The sequence below is a fragment of the Rattus norvegicus genome, chromosome X, assembly GCF_036323735.1.
Source record: "Rattus norvegicus strain BN/NHsdMcwi chromosome X, GRCr8, whole genome shotgun sequence".
NCBI classification, from domain to species: Eukaryota; Metazoa; Chordata; class Mammalia; order Rodentia; family Muridae; genus Rattus; species Rattus norvegicus.
In genome coordinates this window covers 15,483,244-15,499,030 of record NC_086039.1, presented here as the reverse complement: position 1 = coordinate 15,499,030, position 15,787 = coordinate 15,483,244, and the positions used below count along the sequence as shown (strand labels likewise).

The window sequence follows — 15,787 nt, the reverse complement described above, 5'->3', positions numbered from 1 at the left end:
CTTTGCTCAGCTTGCTCTCTTATAGAACCCAGGGATGGCACCATCCACAATGGACTGGGTTCTCCTCCCAAGACCACTAGTTGAGAAAATGCCTTACAGCCGAGTTTCATGGAGGCATTTCCTCAACTGAGGCTCCTTTCTCTGTGACAACTCCAGCTTGTGTCAAGTTGACACATAAAACCAGCCAGAGCACCATTCAACATTAACATTTTGTTTCTGACTTTTTGGCTTGGTTCATTGTATTTGAGACAGTTCATTGTGTTTTAGAAAACTCAATAACATTCTGGCTCTGTCTCCTAAGTTCTGAGATGATGAACATGTATTATATGTGTGTGTGTGTGTGTGTGTGTGTGTGTGTGTGTGTGTGTGTAATGAAATTTTGTTTTAGGTTGAAGAAATTATCAAAAGCTCAGCATATCACAAATAGGAATTCATAATAACACTGCAAACTGCTAGTAAGTACCTTGCCTCCTCTGTATCATGTCTGATGGGTGCTGTGTTTTCCTTTCAAATTTTCAATGATATGCCCATGAATTTACAGTAGTATTCTGGGATACAAACACACATAATTTGGGTCTTTAATTCCTAGCTGATTGTCAACATTTTAAAATGCCAGACTATCCCAGACTAAATCTCCATTTAAAAATGATCCTCAGGTAATTTGTTATGTAGTTAAAGTTTAAAATTCATGTTGCAATATTTTAAGAATAGGAAAAGCAAATTTGGTTACTTATTGGCTCTCTAAGAAAAAGCTCGTATGCAACTTTAGAATTCTTGAATTATTCTTACCTTTGACTTCAGCTTAAAAGAGATTATGAGCTAAGTCAGGTACATCCTCTTCCTTGAAGAACTGTATCATATTTGAAATACAAAAGGCTTTCTAAAACAATAACAATAAAATCCATTCATAGACAGACAGACACATAGTAAGATAAATAGAAAGATACATAGATACATTCATATATCCACACATGATTTATACACTCATATATCCAGATATGATATATGACACATATTCCATGTATGGTTTTCATGTCTACATACCTGTCTAAACAAATCTCAACTCTCACCTCTTTGGACTGCTATAGTCCTTGCTTCTCAATGGTGAAAGAGAGGTTATGAAGCTACTGCATCATTCGCAAATGTTACTGATCTTTTGTGTCCATCATGTTGCTAAGATAGAGTCTTTGTTTCTAGTACTCATGGATCTCATGTTAAAAATATCTTGACAATGAAGAGTGAATGAGTGGTGTGTGTGTGTGTGTGTGTGTGTGTGTGTGTGTGTGTGTGTGTGAAGCAGAGAATGAATATGAGTTAATAATTTTCTTAACTGAGCTATGAGCCAATAATATTTGAGTGTAGTCTAAAAAAATAAATTTATTTCTAATATATAAACTTTAGATTTTTCTGCTGTTTTAAGTGATACTATAATTTTTCAAAATATTCATATTAGTCCAAGGGAAGGATTTGGTATACATGAAGAATGATAACTCCGGTAATTGAGTGTATGTGTAATTGCAATTTACAACTACTTCATGTGCTTATAAGTATATTTTTGAATGCATGTACATAAGAAATAAAATCTAACTGGCCTTTGGCTCAAAAAAAATATCTTGACAAAAATCATTATTCATCCTTATAGATTTTTTATGTTTATGTTTTTTTATGTTTTTGATTATTTGAGGTACTTAATTGTTTTGTGCTGTGTTTTGCTCATTACTACTCCATGGAATATCAAAGCTATGGGTCATGGACTATCTATGTAACCACACAGCTAAGGTGAGCATAGGATGTCCTCCCATACCTTTGTTAAGGCTGCAGCTGTGGTTCCCCCAGGAGTGATGACATACACCATGTAAGTGTAGAGAGAGACACTTTAAGATCTCTGTTAACTCATAATAAGGAATGAGCTCTTCTTTGTCTTGATCATTAAATTCTAGATATTTAAATAGATTTCACTTGGGTCTAGCAGCAGAAGGCAGATAATGACAGGGATGAAGAAACAAGATTATATTAGAAATCACTAAATGACTCCACACTCATTAGAAGATACGAATAAAAGATTTCAGCTAGCCCAAAGGAGATGTTTCCTCTTTCAGCAAACTTCCTGCCTCCCTTACTAATAGAGCTAAATGCAGTATTCTTTTCAGGTTAGAATTTTATGTACCACCAGCAAAACAAGCAAAGCTAGTGACTTTCTTTCTTTCCCTTTGACTCCCCTGCTAGTTCCAACAGCAATTGAAATTGATTAACGGGGGTGGATTCTGTGACTAGAGCCTTAGAATAGCACTGGGCCACTTCTGTCATCTTTTTTTTTTCAGACTAGCCTTAACAGCATGATGAGTGTTTACAGTGAAACGGGAGACTATGGCAATGTGAAAGTCACCGGTGAGATTCTTCTCCACATCAGCTACTGCTACAAAACTGGCGGGCTATACATTTTTGTCAAGAACTGCAGAAACCTGGCCATCGGAGATGAAAAGAAACAGAGGACAGATGCGTAAGCACATAGGATGCCTCTCTACTGTCTCTAGGGCTGCCTTGTCCATCTGCTTGCACACTTCCTTTTCAGAAGAGGTTAAAGATTTCCTTCAATTAAGAACTCTTCTGCTCTTCTGAAGTATGAGGATGATGTTTGTATCCTTGGTTACTTGATTTGAAAGAAGCTGTGATATGATTCAGGAGTAACAAATTTTAGCTTGCACAGAGGCCGCTCATGGTGGACACAAGCTGATATATACACCAGGATGTCTTCAGAGTATCGTGCTAATTGTTTTTAAAAATTATATACAATATATTTTAATTACATTTTTTCTTCTCCTGAACCTCCCAGATCCCCCTGTGAACTTCATGTTCTTTCTTTCAGAAAAAAAGAAAGCATGCACACGCACGCACGCGTGAAAACACACACACACACACACACACACACACACACATATATACACACACACACAAAGAACACGGAGTTGACCAACTACTCTTAAGCATGAGGCCGCCCTTGGAGTATACTAGGTTATACCCAGTGTCACTCCATTGAAGAAAGCCATTTTCTCTCTTCCAAAATCTATCATTTACGAATAGCTCCTCAGTTAGTGGTGTGACTACTTATTCACTTCTCACTGTCTAGATTTAAAGTGGCTAAGTGACAAATATAATTATTTTGGGCCATCATGGAAAGGAACCACCTGAAATTCTAACACATGTGCTTCAGAACTCTGGTATAATATGGTTCACTCTTGTGCGTGTCTCTGTCTACTCTCATGTCCCTGTCCCAAGAGGTTTCTAAAATAGCTAGCTAGCACAAACCAAGGTATTGGGTTGAACTGTAAATTTGTCATTTTCCATTTCTTCCTTTTAACTGTTTCTTTTCATTAGTTCTCTCCAGTGGTCTATGTCCTGACGTCAGGAGATAGGGCTGGTCATGAAGAGCCATGTATCCCCAGAAAAGGTTGTGAGACTATTGATGTTAGTAGATGGCACTTATGCAGTAGTGCAGTACAGAAGCTCCTTGTGTGTTCTGTGGGATGGTATTGTTACCATCCCTCTATTCACATGTGAGGAAACAAATACAGAGAAGTGTAAAACCCCAAGGCTATCAAAAGGAACGATGCCTGGGTGCTCCCACATAACTTTGCTTGATGCCAAAGCCTGTTCTCTACCAATATTTACCACCGTTTCTTAATTATAGAAAGCCTAGAGTTATATTTATGATATCCTATTATACAAACTAAAGTTTCTTCATTCCCATCTCTTTTATTCACTTGCCCATTCCCTTTTCTAACTTAAATCCTGGAATATTTCTAGCAAAGTATATTTGCAAATGATGATTTTTATCCTTTGTTATTTACAGTTATGTCAAGTCATACCTTCTTCCAGACAAGACCCGAAACAATAAGCGAAAGACCAAAATCAGGACAGGTACCAATCCAGAATTCAATGAAACATTAAAGGTAAATAAATACTAACATAGGAACAGGTTAATTAGAACCTCATTAGAGGTTGGTTAGAATTAACTACAGGCAAGAAGATTGAGACATGAATACTTTTAAGAGTTCAAGGCTAGCTTGAGATAGCATAGTGACATCCAAACAAGCCTGGCCTACAAAATGAGACCAGCCTAGATTGAGACCAGGCCTTGTATCAAAATACAAACAAGCCAAAAAGAAAAAAAATAACTAAATATGCCACTTCAAAACTTGTGTGTGTGTCTTAGAAAACAAGATTTTGAATGGTATTAGATTTCTTAGAAGGGTTTGGAAAAGAAAAACAAACTATTTATGCTTGGTTCATGCTCTGCTCTGGCTATGGTTATACCTTAACCATTTGTAATGATCCATTAAAATTGCAAATTATATCTAGCCTGCTAGATACATCTTGTAACAAAATATGCTGCACATTTGAGAAATCTGCTTTCCTGGAGTCTTATTGGGGTATTGTCACTTTGTATGTATTTATTGCACTGCTAAGAATGGTTGTATACTGTTTCTCATTAGGATCTCAGAGTTTGACTAAGTACAGCTGTGTGGACAATGTGCACTAGCAATGTAAACTCAGATTTAAGAAGTCTCAGGAAATTCCTAGGTTAAACACAAATCAGACTTTAGGTTCTAAATTCTAAAGAAATTAGAATAGCCACCAACAATCCCTTTTCTCACCCTGAATCCATCTTGCCTGATAAGACAAACAAAGGAAGGATAAAATATGTTGCTAATCATGGAAAAATGTATGGACTTATGCCCAGAATAAAGGGTTCAGAGTCTATTACAGTGTAGGTAATACACTATAGCTATAGAAGAAAGCCAGTAGCCTATGTGTATCTGTAGAGATATATGCAGAAGCAGGGGCCAATATTAAAACAGACCAAATGAAAATGAACAAACACAAGCTGAGTGTAAATCCAGCAGTCATAATAGGATAGCAAAGATGAGCCCAAGCAGACTATATAAACGCAGTGACAGAGAAATTCAGGGAGCAAAGCATCAAAGTCAATCTGCTAGTAACAGATGGGACAGGAATACACACCAAGCCAAGCTCAGAAATCAGTCAGTCTGACATATGACCCAGATGGATATACAGAACAACAGATGAGAGTGTGTGTGGTCATGTCCCCGGTTAACATTCTTCTGGGGGGAAAAAGCAAGCCCATAATACCTACTTTCTGTTCAACCTGTGTGTAGATTTTTTTTTAACCTTGCACTCACACTGTGCTTTGTGAAGCTTAGACTACAAATTTCTCATGTTAATAATCTTCCAGATTTAAGGATTTTTATTATGAATAAGTAAGTTGGATTATTATTATATTAAACCTGAATTTATGAGGTAGACATGAGAAAAACAAAAACAAACGGGTAAAATTGGAAAGGGGCTTCTTCACCACCTAACACTTTCATATTGTCTTTGAAGCGTGCTGATCCCTACAATAAATTGTATAAAGAAATAGAAATAACAATATATAATAATATTTAAATATATTTATACATACATATTTCTTAACTAGATATAACCTAAAATGTGTTTTCGCAGCATAAGTTTGGTGCCTATGGTCTGAAAATTAGTGAAGCAAATTACAGCCTGCTTACAACTAGATAAACCCCTTCTTGCAGAGTGTGCTGTTTTCAATCTTATTTGTAGTATACTATCAGCCACACCCAGCTGGAAACAAGAACTCTGCAGCTCTCAGTCTGGCACTACGATCGGTTTGGACGCAACAGTTTCCTTGGAGAGGTGGAGATTGCTTTTGACTCATGGAACTTCGAAAATCCATGTGATGAATGGTTTGTGCTTCAGCCCAAGGTAGGAAATACTTCTCGCTATACAATGAGACAAATTTGAGCCAAACTTATGTCCCAGGTCTGAAGAAGCTGAAGGCTTCTAAATTTCAAGTAATAATCTGCAAAGATTACTAAATTTTTGAGAGATGTTATAAATCCATTATTTTAGAAGCTCTTAATAGTTACATATATATTATAAGAAGACATGTAATCATGCATGAGTGAATTTTATTACTGAAATCCATTTATCCATCGAAGATTTCCATGGATTGCTAAAAAGACCACATTATATGATCCCATTAGAACATGAAAGTCTTTTTATGCCATCAAAATCAAATTCATAGAGCACGACTAATCTCAAAATATTATCTTTCTTTCTCATTCTTTACAATTTACAGATAAGCAGGAATAGTTAAGGAAATAGTTAAGGAATAGCTAAGGCTCACATGAGAAAATGATCACTATCTTAAATATTTTTACTTTGGGGGTTCATAAAAAGTCAATACAGTCTAGCCAATATAATCTAGCATGTTCAGTCCTAGAACAACAGTGGCTTGGATTCGTTACAAGCAACTAAATTTTCTTCACATTTATAGTCAGTTTCTAAGTGAGAAGGAAAATGAAAAAGTTACACTTGTGCTGCCTATGACTATTCCTTATATGTAGTGACAGAAAGAAAGAAAGAGAGAAAGGAAGGAAGAAAGAAAGAAAAGAAACGGAGGAAGGAAGGAAGGAAAAGAAAAAACATTTGGTAAAAACTGAACTGTAATTAGCATTGGTTTCCACATAGCTTTGAAATGCCTATGCAATCTAGGGAAAGTTATTTCTTAAACCTTGGTATTCTAATTTGTAACATATTCATTAGAATGGTAACTGTTGCTAACAGCTCTGAGACCTGGGGTATCTGAAGTGCTTTTCCCTCTCAGCTGACATTATGTTTGAATAAGCATTTTCTGTAAATTGGTCAGCATTCGATTAGGCACACTGGAAGCTGTCACTAAAAAGTTTGGAAATATTTGCATTGATTAGCAGTTTGGTCCAGATTGGCACATCCCAACTAGACCCTGGAGTTTCTTGACTTTCTACTCTTCTTTGGCTTCTTTTCAGGGTTCACATATTCTTGACCTTTCCTAGCTCTACATATGATGAACCTGTACACTATTAGATATAAGTAGGCAATAGCTCTCTACTCTGTATATGCAGTCCAGAAAAAGAGAAAGTTTTTTCCTCTTCAATAGTCAAAACAATGCCTTTGGCTTGCCTGGATCTTTTAACTCTAATTCTATTATTCTTTCCCCTAATGACTCATTGGTGCAGTAATAAGCATTGGTTAGGATAAAAACATTTACAACATATTCTGGTCCTAATGGTAAGATTGCCACAAAAGAAATCAGACCCAATAAAGTGTACTAATGGAAAAATAAACAATACTACAGAGAATACTGAAATGAAGTTCCCTATATCACCATTAGTGGCAACAGTCAGTGCTAGTACATAGTCATCACAACCCCATGAGGTAAGTTCTCCCTATTTTACATATGAAGAAGCTGAGACTTAGAAATTAAATTCAACTTGCTGGTTGAGTTAAACTACTGATCTTAAAGTTGATGGAAATAAGTTATAAATATTTTAGGATATGTATTTGGCCTGTATGGAATAAAGTTTAAACATTTTTAAGTGTAACATAATAGTAAGCATACGACTGAAATGAATGTGATAGAGAAGGAAGTGGTTTGCCCAGCAAGGAATGTCATGACATCATAAAGTTATTCTGATTATATACATATATATATATATATATATATATATATATATATATATTCTGATTATATACATGCATATACACACATACACACACACACACACACACTTTCTGCTTCTTTTATTTCACATACAAAGGCCTTGCCTATATACTCTGTTCCTCTATTTGTATTGTTATGGCCACTGATCAGGATGCAGCTACTGCCACACTTTCACTGTTGTTACTGTGGTGGTTGTTGTTGCTACTGCTGCTGGCCACTGGTTTTACAGTATCACTAGTTTTGCAATAATCAACATGGCCAGCCTCTTGGATACTTTGACAGCTCACCCTTCTCTCCACACATCTATGCCTCTTCAGATGCCAAGGATCTGGCTATAATCCTGGCTTTTTCTGATAGCTTTTCAAAGGATGTTCTACTGTGTCTATAGCTACTACCAACCCATTGGCTGCAGCCTCATTCCTTGCATGGAAGCCTTCTATAGAGAATGTAGGAAAAAAGGACAAATTGAGAGAATAGTTTCATTGTCCCTAATATTGTATCTCAAAATAGCCTTGCTATGCAAATGAAGGTCAGCATATACACCAATCAAAACATTCTTCATGTGATCATATAAAAATGCAAATGAAGGCTTGTATTTGTACTAATCACACCACTCAAATTAAACCAGTCAGTAGGGTCTTGTTATACAAAAGAAGGTCTATTTGAATTGTCCATTTGGCCACATACAGCAGTAAGCCTTCTATGCAAATGAAGCCTTGTATTTGGACCAATGACAGGATACTACACATATTAAGCAAGACACAATGGCCCTGCTATGTATTTCAAGTTCTGTGTATTTAGTAATCAAACCCTTCTACATTTGATCATATAAAGAAGTAAGCATCCTATGCAAATGAAGGCTTGTATATGGGCCAATTGCCCCACAAACATTACAGCAGTGACAATGGCCATGGTATGCATTGATTATCTGCATATGTACCAACCAGAGCACTCTGTTTTTTTACCTGATGCAAAAGTAAGCATTCAATGAAAATGAAGGTTTATATTTGGACCAATCCCACCACTCCTATTAAAACAGGCAGGACCTTGCTCTGCAAATGAAGGTCTGTATATGTACCAATCAGATCATTCTCCATTTGAACATGTACAGAAGAAAGCATTCAATGCAAATGAGGGTTACAATGGAACAAATCACCCCACAGACATTAACACAGTCACAATAGGCTTACTATGCAAATGAAGGTCTGTGTAGGCACCATTTATAGCATTCACCTTTGATCACACACAGATGCAAGCAGTCAGTGCAAATTAAGGCTTGTGTTAAGCCAGTCCAACCACTCAGATTAAATCAATGAAGGTCTGTGTATGTACCTATCAGATCATTCTTCATTTGATTGATTACATACAGAAGTAAGCATTGAATGCAAATGAAGGCTTGTATTTGAACCAATTATCCCACAGATATTAACCCAGTCACAATGACCTTGCTATACAAATGAAGGTAGGCACTATTTAGAGCGTGAACCTTTTGATCACATGCATACATAAGCATTCAATGCACATGAAGGCTTGTATTTGGACCAATACCACCACTCAAATTAAACCAGTCAGTATGGCCATGATATGCAAATGAAGGTAAGAGTATGCACCTATAAGAATAAACTTTTGATCACACACATAAGTAAGCATTCCATGCGAATGAAGGCTTGTATTTGGACCAATCACCCCATACTCATTAAACCAGCCACAATGGACTTCCTATGCAAATGATGGTCTAGTTATGCACCACTCAGAGCATTCCCTTTTTGATCTCATAAAAGCAAGCATTCTATGCAAATGAAGGCTTATGTTTAGACCAATCAGCCCACAGATATTAACCCAGTCACAATGGCCTTGTTATGTGTATGAAGATCTGTGTATCTACCAATCAAAACTTCTATACTTGACCATACAGAGTAAGGATCCTATGCAAATGAAGGCTTGTATATAAGCCAATCATTCCAAACACATTAAGCCAGTCACAATGTCCTTTCTATGCATTAATTGTATGCATATGCACCAATCAGACCATTCTTTATTTGACCCTAAGTAGAAATAAGCGTTCAATGCAAATGAAGGCTTGTATTTGGACCAATCCCACCACTCAATACATTAAAACAGGCATTAAAACAGGCAGCAGGACCTTGCTATGCAAATGACGGTCAGAATATGCACCAATCAGAGCACTCTCCCTCTGATCACATACAGAAGTAATCATTCAATGCAAATGAGGGCTTCTCCTTGGACCAATCACACATTCAAAATGGCCTTGCTATGCAAATGAAGATCTCTGTAGGCACCATTTAGAACATTCTCCTTTTGATCACATGCAAATGAAATCATTAAAGGTAAATGAAGGCTTGTATTTGGACCAATCACAAAACACCCTCACCGAATCTTAATGGCCTTGCTATACAATTGAAGATCCATGAGAATTCTCCATTTGGACATATACAGACATAAATGCATTCTATGGAAATGATAGCTTGTATTTGCGCCTATCACACCACACCACACCACACACATTTACCCAGTCAAACTGGACTTGCTATGCAAATGAAGTTCTGGCTATGCACCTATCAGAATATTCTCCATTTGATTAAAAATAGAAGTAAGGATTCAATGCAAATGAAGGCTTGCATTAGGAAGAATCACACCATTCATATTAACCAAGTTACAATTGCCTTGCTATGCAAATTAATGTCTTTGTAAGCACCATTTAGAGCATTCTTCTTTTGATGACATACAGATGTCAGCATTCAAGGCAAATGAGGGCTTGTTTTTGGGTCAATTGTGTCATACCTCCCATATTAAGGCTGTAACAATCGCCTTCCTATCTACCAATCTATACTTCTACATTTGATCATATAGACTAGTAAGCATCCTATGCAAATGAAGGTTTGTATATGGACCAATCACTGTAAACACATTAAACCAGTCACAATGGCTTTGCTATGCTTTGATTGTCTTCCTTATGCACCAATCAGAGCATTCTTTATTTGACACCATACAGAATGAAGCATTTGGATCAATCCCACCACTCACATTAAACAAGGCAGTATGGCCATGGTATCCAACTGAAGTTCTGAGTATGTACCTATAAGAGCACTCTCATTTTGATCACATACAGAAGCAAGCATTCAATGCAAATGAGGGCTTGCACTTGAACCATTCACAGGACACATTAACCCAGTCTCAATGGCCTTGCTATGCAAATGAAGGCCTGGGTATACACCATTCAGAACGTTCTTGTTTTGATCACATACAGAAATAAGCATTCAATGCTAATGAAGGCTTTTACTTCAAACAATCACATCACCACACATTAACCCATTCTTAATAGACTTGCTGTACAATTGAAGGTCTATATTAATTTTCCATTTGGCAACATAGAGAAGTAAGCATTCTATGTAAAAGAAGGCTTGTTTTTCAACCAATCACACCACCCCTCACATATTAAACCAGTCAAAATGCCCTTGTTATGTATAAAAAAGTCTGAGTATCTACCAATCAAAACTTCTACATTTGATCATATAGACAAGTAAGGATTCAATGCAAATGAGGGCTTATATTTGGACCAATCACCCTACACACATTAAACTAATTACAATGGCCTTGCTATTCCAATTAAGTTCTTTGTGAATTCTCAATTTGACTACATGAAGAAGTAAGCAATCTATACAAATGAAGGTTCTATATGGGCCAAACACTCCATACTCATTAAACCAGTCACAATGGCCTGTTCACATAGATCTTCAATGCATATACACCAATCAAAGTATTCTTTATTTGACCCCACACAGAAGGAACCATTCAATGCAAATGAAAGGTTGTATTTGGACCAATTACTGCACTCATATTAAACCAGTCACAATGGTATGCAAATGGTGGATTACATATGCACCCACCACAGCATTCTTTACATGACCCCATACAGAAGTAAGCATTCAATGTTAATGAGGTCTTGTATTTGGACCAACCATCCCACACCCATTAACTTACTATGTAAATAATGGATGTGTTAATTCCAACTTGGCAACATGCAGAAATAAGCATTATATGCAAATGAAGGCTTATGTTTCATCCAATCATACCTCACCACATATATTAAGCCAATCACAAAGGCCTTGCTATTATGCGACGATTTGTGTATTTGAGAATCAAAATTTCTACATTTGATCATATAGATAAGTCAGCATTCTATTCAAGTGAAGGCTTGTAAATGGGCCAATCATTCCATGCACAATAAACCAGTCACAATGGTCTTGCTATGCATTGACTCTATGAATATGCACACATCAGAGCATTCTCTATTTAGCACTGTACAGATTTAAGCAAATGCAAATGAAGGCTTGTATTTGGACCAATGTTATCACTCACATTAAACCAGGCAGTATGGCCTTATTATGCAAATGAAGGTCTGAGTATGCACTTCTCAGAGCACTCCCTTTCTGATCACATATAGAAGTAAGCATTCTATGCAAATGAAGGATTTTATTGGACCAATTCCACCACTCACATTATACCAGGCAGCATGGATTTGCTATGCAAATGAAGGTCTGAATATGCTCCTATTAGAGCACTCTTTTGATCACATACAGAAGTAAACATTCAATGCAAATCAGGGCTTGTACTTGGAAAAAAATGATTGTCTACATATGCACCAATCATATCGTTATCCATTTAGCAACATATAGGAGTATGCGTTCAATTCAAATGAAGCCTTGTATTTGAACGGATCACCTTGAAAACATTAATCTATTCACAATGGCCTCGATATGTAAATGAAGGTTTTTGTTAATTCTCCATTTGGCCACATACAGAAGTAGGGATTCTATGCAAATGAAGCCTTCTCCTTCAACCAATCAAACCACAGCAAACAATATGACACTCACAATGGTCTTGTTAAGTATATGAAGTTCTGTGTATCTACCAATCAAAACTTCTACATTTCATCATATAGACTAGTAAGCATTCTATGCAAATTAGTGGTTGTACATGGTTTATTATTCCACACACATCAGTTCAGTAACAATTGCCTTCCTATCGATTAATGGTATGTACATGCATGAAAGAGAACATCCATTGACACAAAACAGAAGTAATGCAAATGAAGGATTGTATTTGGACGAATCCCACCACTCACACAAAAACAGGTAATATCACCGTGGTTTGCAAATGATGGTTTGAGTATCAACCTATCAGAGCACTCTCTTTAGATTACATTGAGAAGTAAGCATTCAATGCAAAGATAGGCTTGTATTTGGACCATTAACACATGTATTAAACCAGTCACAACGGTCTTGCTATGCAAATGATGGTCTACAGAAGCACCAATTAGAACATTCTTTATTTGGCACCAAACAGAGGTAAGCAGCCAATATAAATTAAGGCTTGTAATAGGACCAGTTCCATCACTCACATTAAACCAGGCAGTATGCCCTTGCTATGCTATGCAAATGAAGGTCTGAGTATGCACCTTTAAGAGCACACTCTTTCTGAACATATACTGAAGTAAGCTTTCAATGCAAATGAGGGCTTGTATCTGGACTAATCATCCCAGAGACATTAACCCAGTCACAATGGTCGAGCTATGCAAATGAAGGTCTGTGTATGCACCAATCAAATTTTTCTCTGTTTGGCAATATACAGAAGTATGTATTCAATATAAATGAAGCCCTATATTTGGACCAAACATCCCACACCCATTAACCCATTCACAATGGACTTGCTATTCAAATAAAGGTCTGTGTTAACTCTCCACTTGGTAACATACAAAAGTAAGCATTCTATGCAAACTAAGGTTTCTTTTTCGACTAATCACACCTCACCACACATAGTAAACCAGTCACAAAGGCCTTGCTATCTATGCAAAAATCTGTGTATTTAGGAAATTAAACTTCTACACTTAATCATACAGACAAGTCAGCATTCTATTTAAAGGAAGGCTTGTTATGGGCCAATCATTCCTCGAGCATTAAATCAGTCCCAATTGCAATGGATCGATTGTATGCACACCCATCAGAGCATTCTTCATTTGACACCATACAGAAGGAAGCATTTAATGCAAATGTAGGTTTGGATTTGGACCAATTCCAAAACTCACATTTAACCATGAGTATGTCCTGGCTATGTAAATGAGGGACTAAGTATGTACCTATCACAGCATACTCTTTTTGAACACGTACTGATGTAAGTATTCAATGCAAATGAGGGCTTGTATTTGGAACAAGCAGCCCAGAGATATTAACCCAGTAACAGTCGCTCTGCTATGCAAATATAGGTCTGTGTATGAATCATTTAGAACATTCACCTTTTGATGACAGACAGATGTAAGCATTTTATGCAAATGAAGATCATATTTGGAGCAATGACTTGCTTTACAAATGATGGTATACATATGAACCAATCAAAGCATTCTTTATTTGAAGTGAGCATCCAATGCAAATTAAGGATTTTATTTCCATCAATCCAACCACTCATATTAAAACAGGCATGATCACCACACTATGCAAATGATGGATTCTGTATGAACCAGTCCAGAAACTCTGATTACATAAAGAAGTAAGCATTCCATGCAAATGAAGGCTTGTAATTATACCATTCACACCATACCCATGAAACCAGTAACAATGGCATTGCTATGGAAATGATGGTCTATGTAGGAACCAATCAGAGCATTCTTTACGTGACCATCCACAGAAGTAATTATCTAATGCAAATGTGGGATTTCATTTCAACCAATCATCCCAGACACATTAACCCAATCACAATGGTCGAACTATGCAAATGATGGTCTGTGTATGCACCAATCAGATCTTCCTCCATTTGGCAATATGCAGAAGTATGCATTCAATGCAAATGTGGCCTTGCATTTGGACCAATTATCCAATACCCGTTAACCCATTCACATGGACCTGCTATGCAAATGAAGGTCTGTGTTAATTCCCCATTTAGCCACATACAGAAGTAAGCATTCTATGCAATAGAAGGCTTCTTTTTTGACCATTCACACTTTACCAGACATATTAAGCCAGTCACAAAGGCCTTGCTATGTATGCAACGATCTGTGTATTTAGAAAACTAAATTTCTACATTTTATCATATAGACAAGTCAACATTCTATTTAAATGAAGGTTTGTTATGGGCCAATCATTCCACCCACATTAAATCAGTCACAATGGCCTTGCTATGCATTGATTGCATGCATATTCACCCATCATTGCATTCTTTATTTAACACTGTACAGAGATAAGTATCCATTGCAAATGAAGGCTTGTAATTGGACCAATCCCACCACTGACATTAAACCAGGCATTATGTCCTTGCTATGCAAATGAAGGTCTGAGTATTCACCTATCAGAGCACTCTTTTTGATCACACAGAAGTAAGCATTCTATGCAAATGAAGGCTTGTATATTGGGCAATCATTCCACATACATTAAAACAGTCTCAATAGCCTCTATGCATTGTCTGTCTGCATAATCACCAATTATACTATTCTTTATTTAACCCCAGACTTCTATATGGGTTCAATGCAAAATGAAGGATTGTATTGGACAAATCCTACCATTGACTTTAAACCGGGTTTTATGGCCTTCCTATGCAAATGAAGGTCTGTGTATGAACCTCTCAGAGCTTTTTCTTTATCTGATTATATATAGAAGCATTCAATGCAAATGAAATATTGTATTTGGCCATGCATACCAGCCATATTAAACCAGTCGCAATAGCATTGCTGTGCAAATGTTGGTCTGCATAAGGACAAATCATCAGATTCTTTATTTGACCCCCAATAGAAGTAAGTATTCAATGCAAATGAAGGATAGTATTTTGAGAAATCCGACCACTCACATTAAACAGGCAGTATGGCCTTGCTATGCAAATGAAGGCTCTGAATATGCACTTATAGAGAAGTAAACATTCAATGCAAAGCAGGGCTTCTATTTGGATGAATGAGGCCAGAGACATTAACCTAGTCACAATGGCCATGCAATGCAAATGATGGTATACATATGCACTCTAATTGGCAACATATAGAAGTAAGCATTCAATTCAAAAGAAGGCTTATATTTGAACTGATCATGTCATACACATTAACCGATTCACAATGGACTTGATATGCAAATGAAGGTTTTGTTAATTCTCCATTTGGACACATACAGAAATAAGCATTATATGCAAATGAAACCTTCTCTTTCAACCAATCAAATC

General features: G+C 36.7%; 1 protein-coding gene across 8 annotated transcripts in view; it reads left to right on the top strand.

The window, feature by feature from the left end:
• Sytl5 (synaptotagmin-like 5) overlaps positions 1-15,787 on the top strand; it is a 241,446-nt gene that overhangs the window by 203,630 nt on the left and 22,029 nt on the right. For all 8 annotated transcript variants that reach the window (XM_063279916.1, XM_063279914.1, XM_039099627.2 and 5 more), the window contains 3 exon segments: positions 2,322-2,500; positions 3,851-3,950; positions 5,632-5,793. In XM_063279916.1, the coding sequence (XP_063135986.1) occupies positions 2,322-2,500; positions 3,851-3,950; positions 5,632-5,793 (441 nt within the window).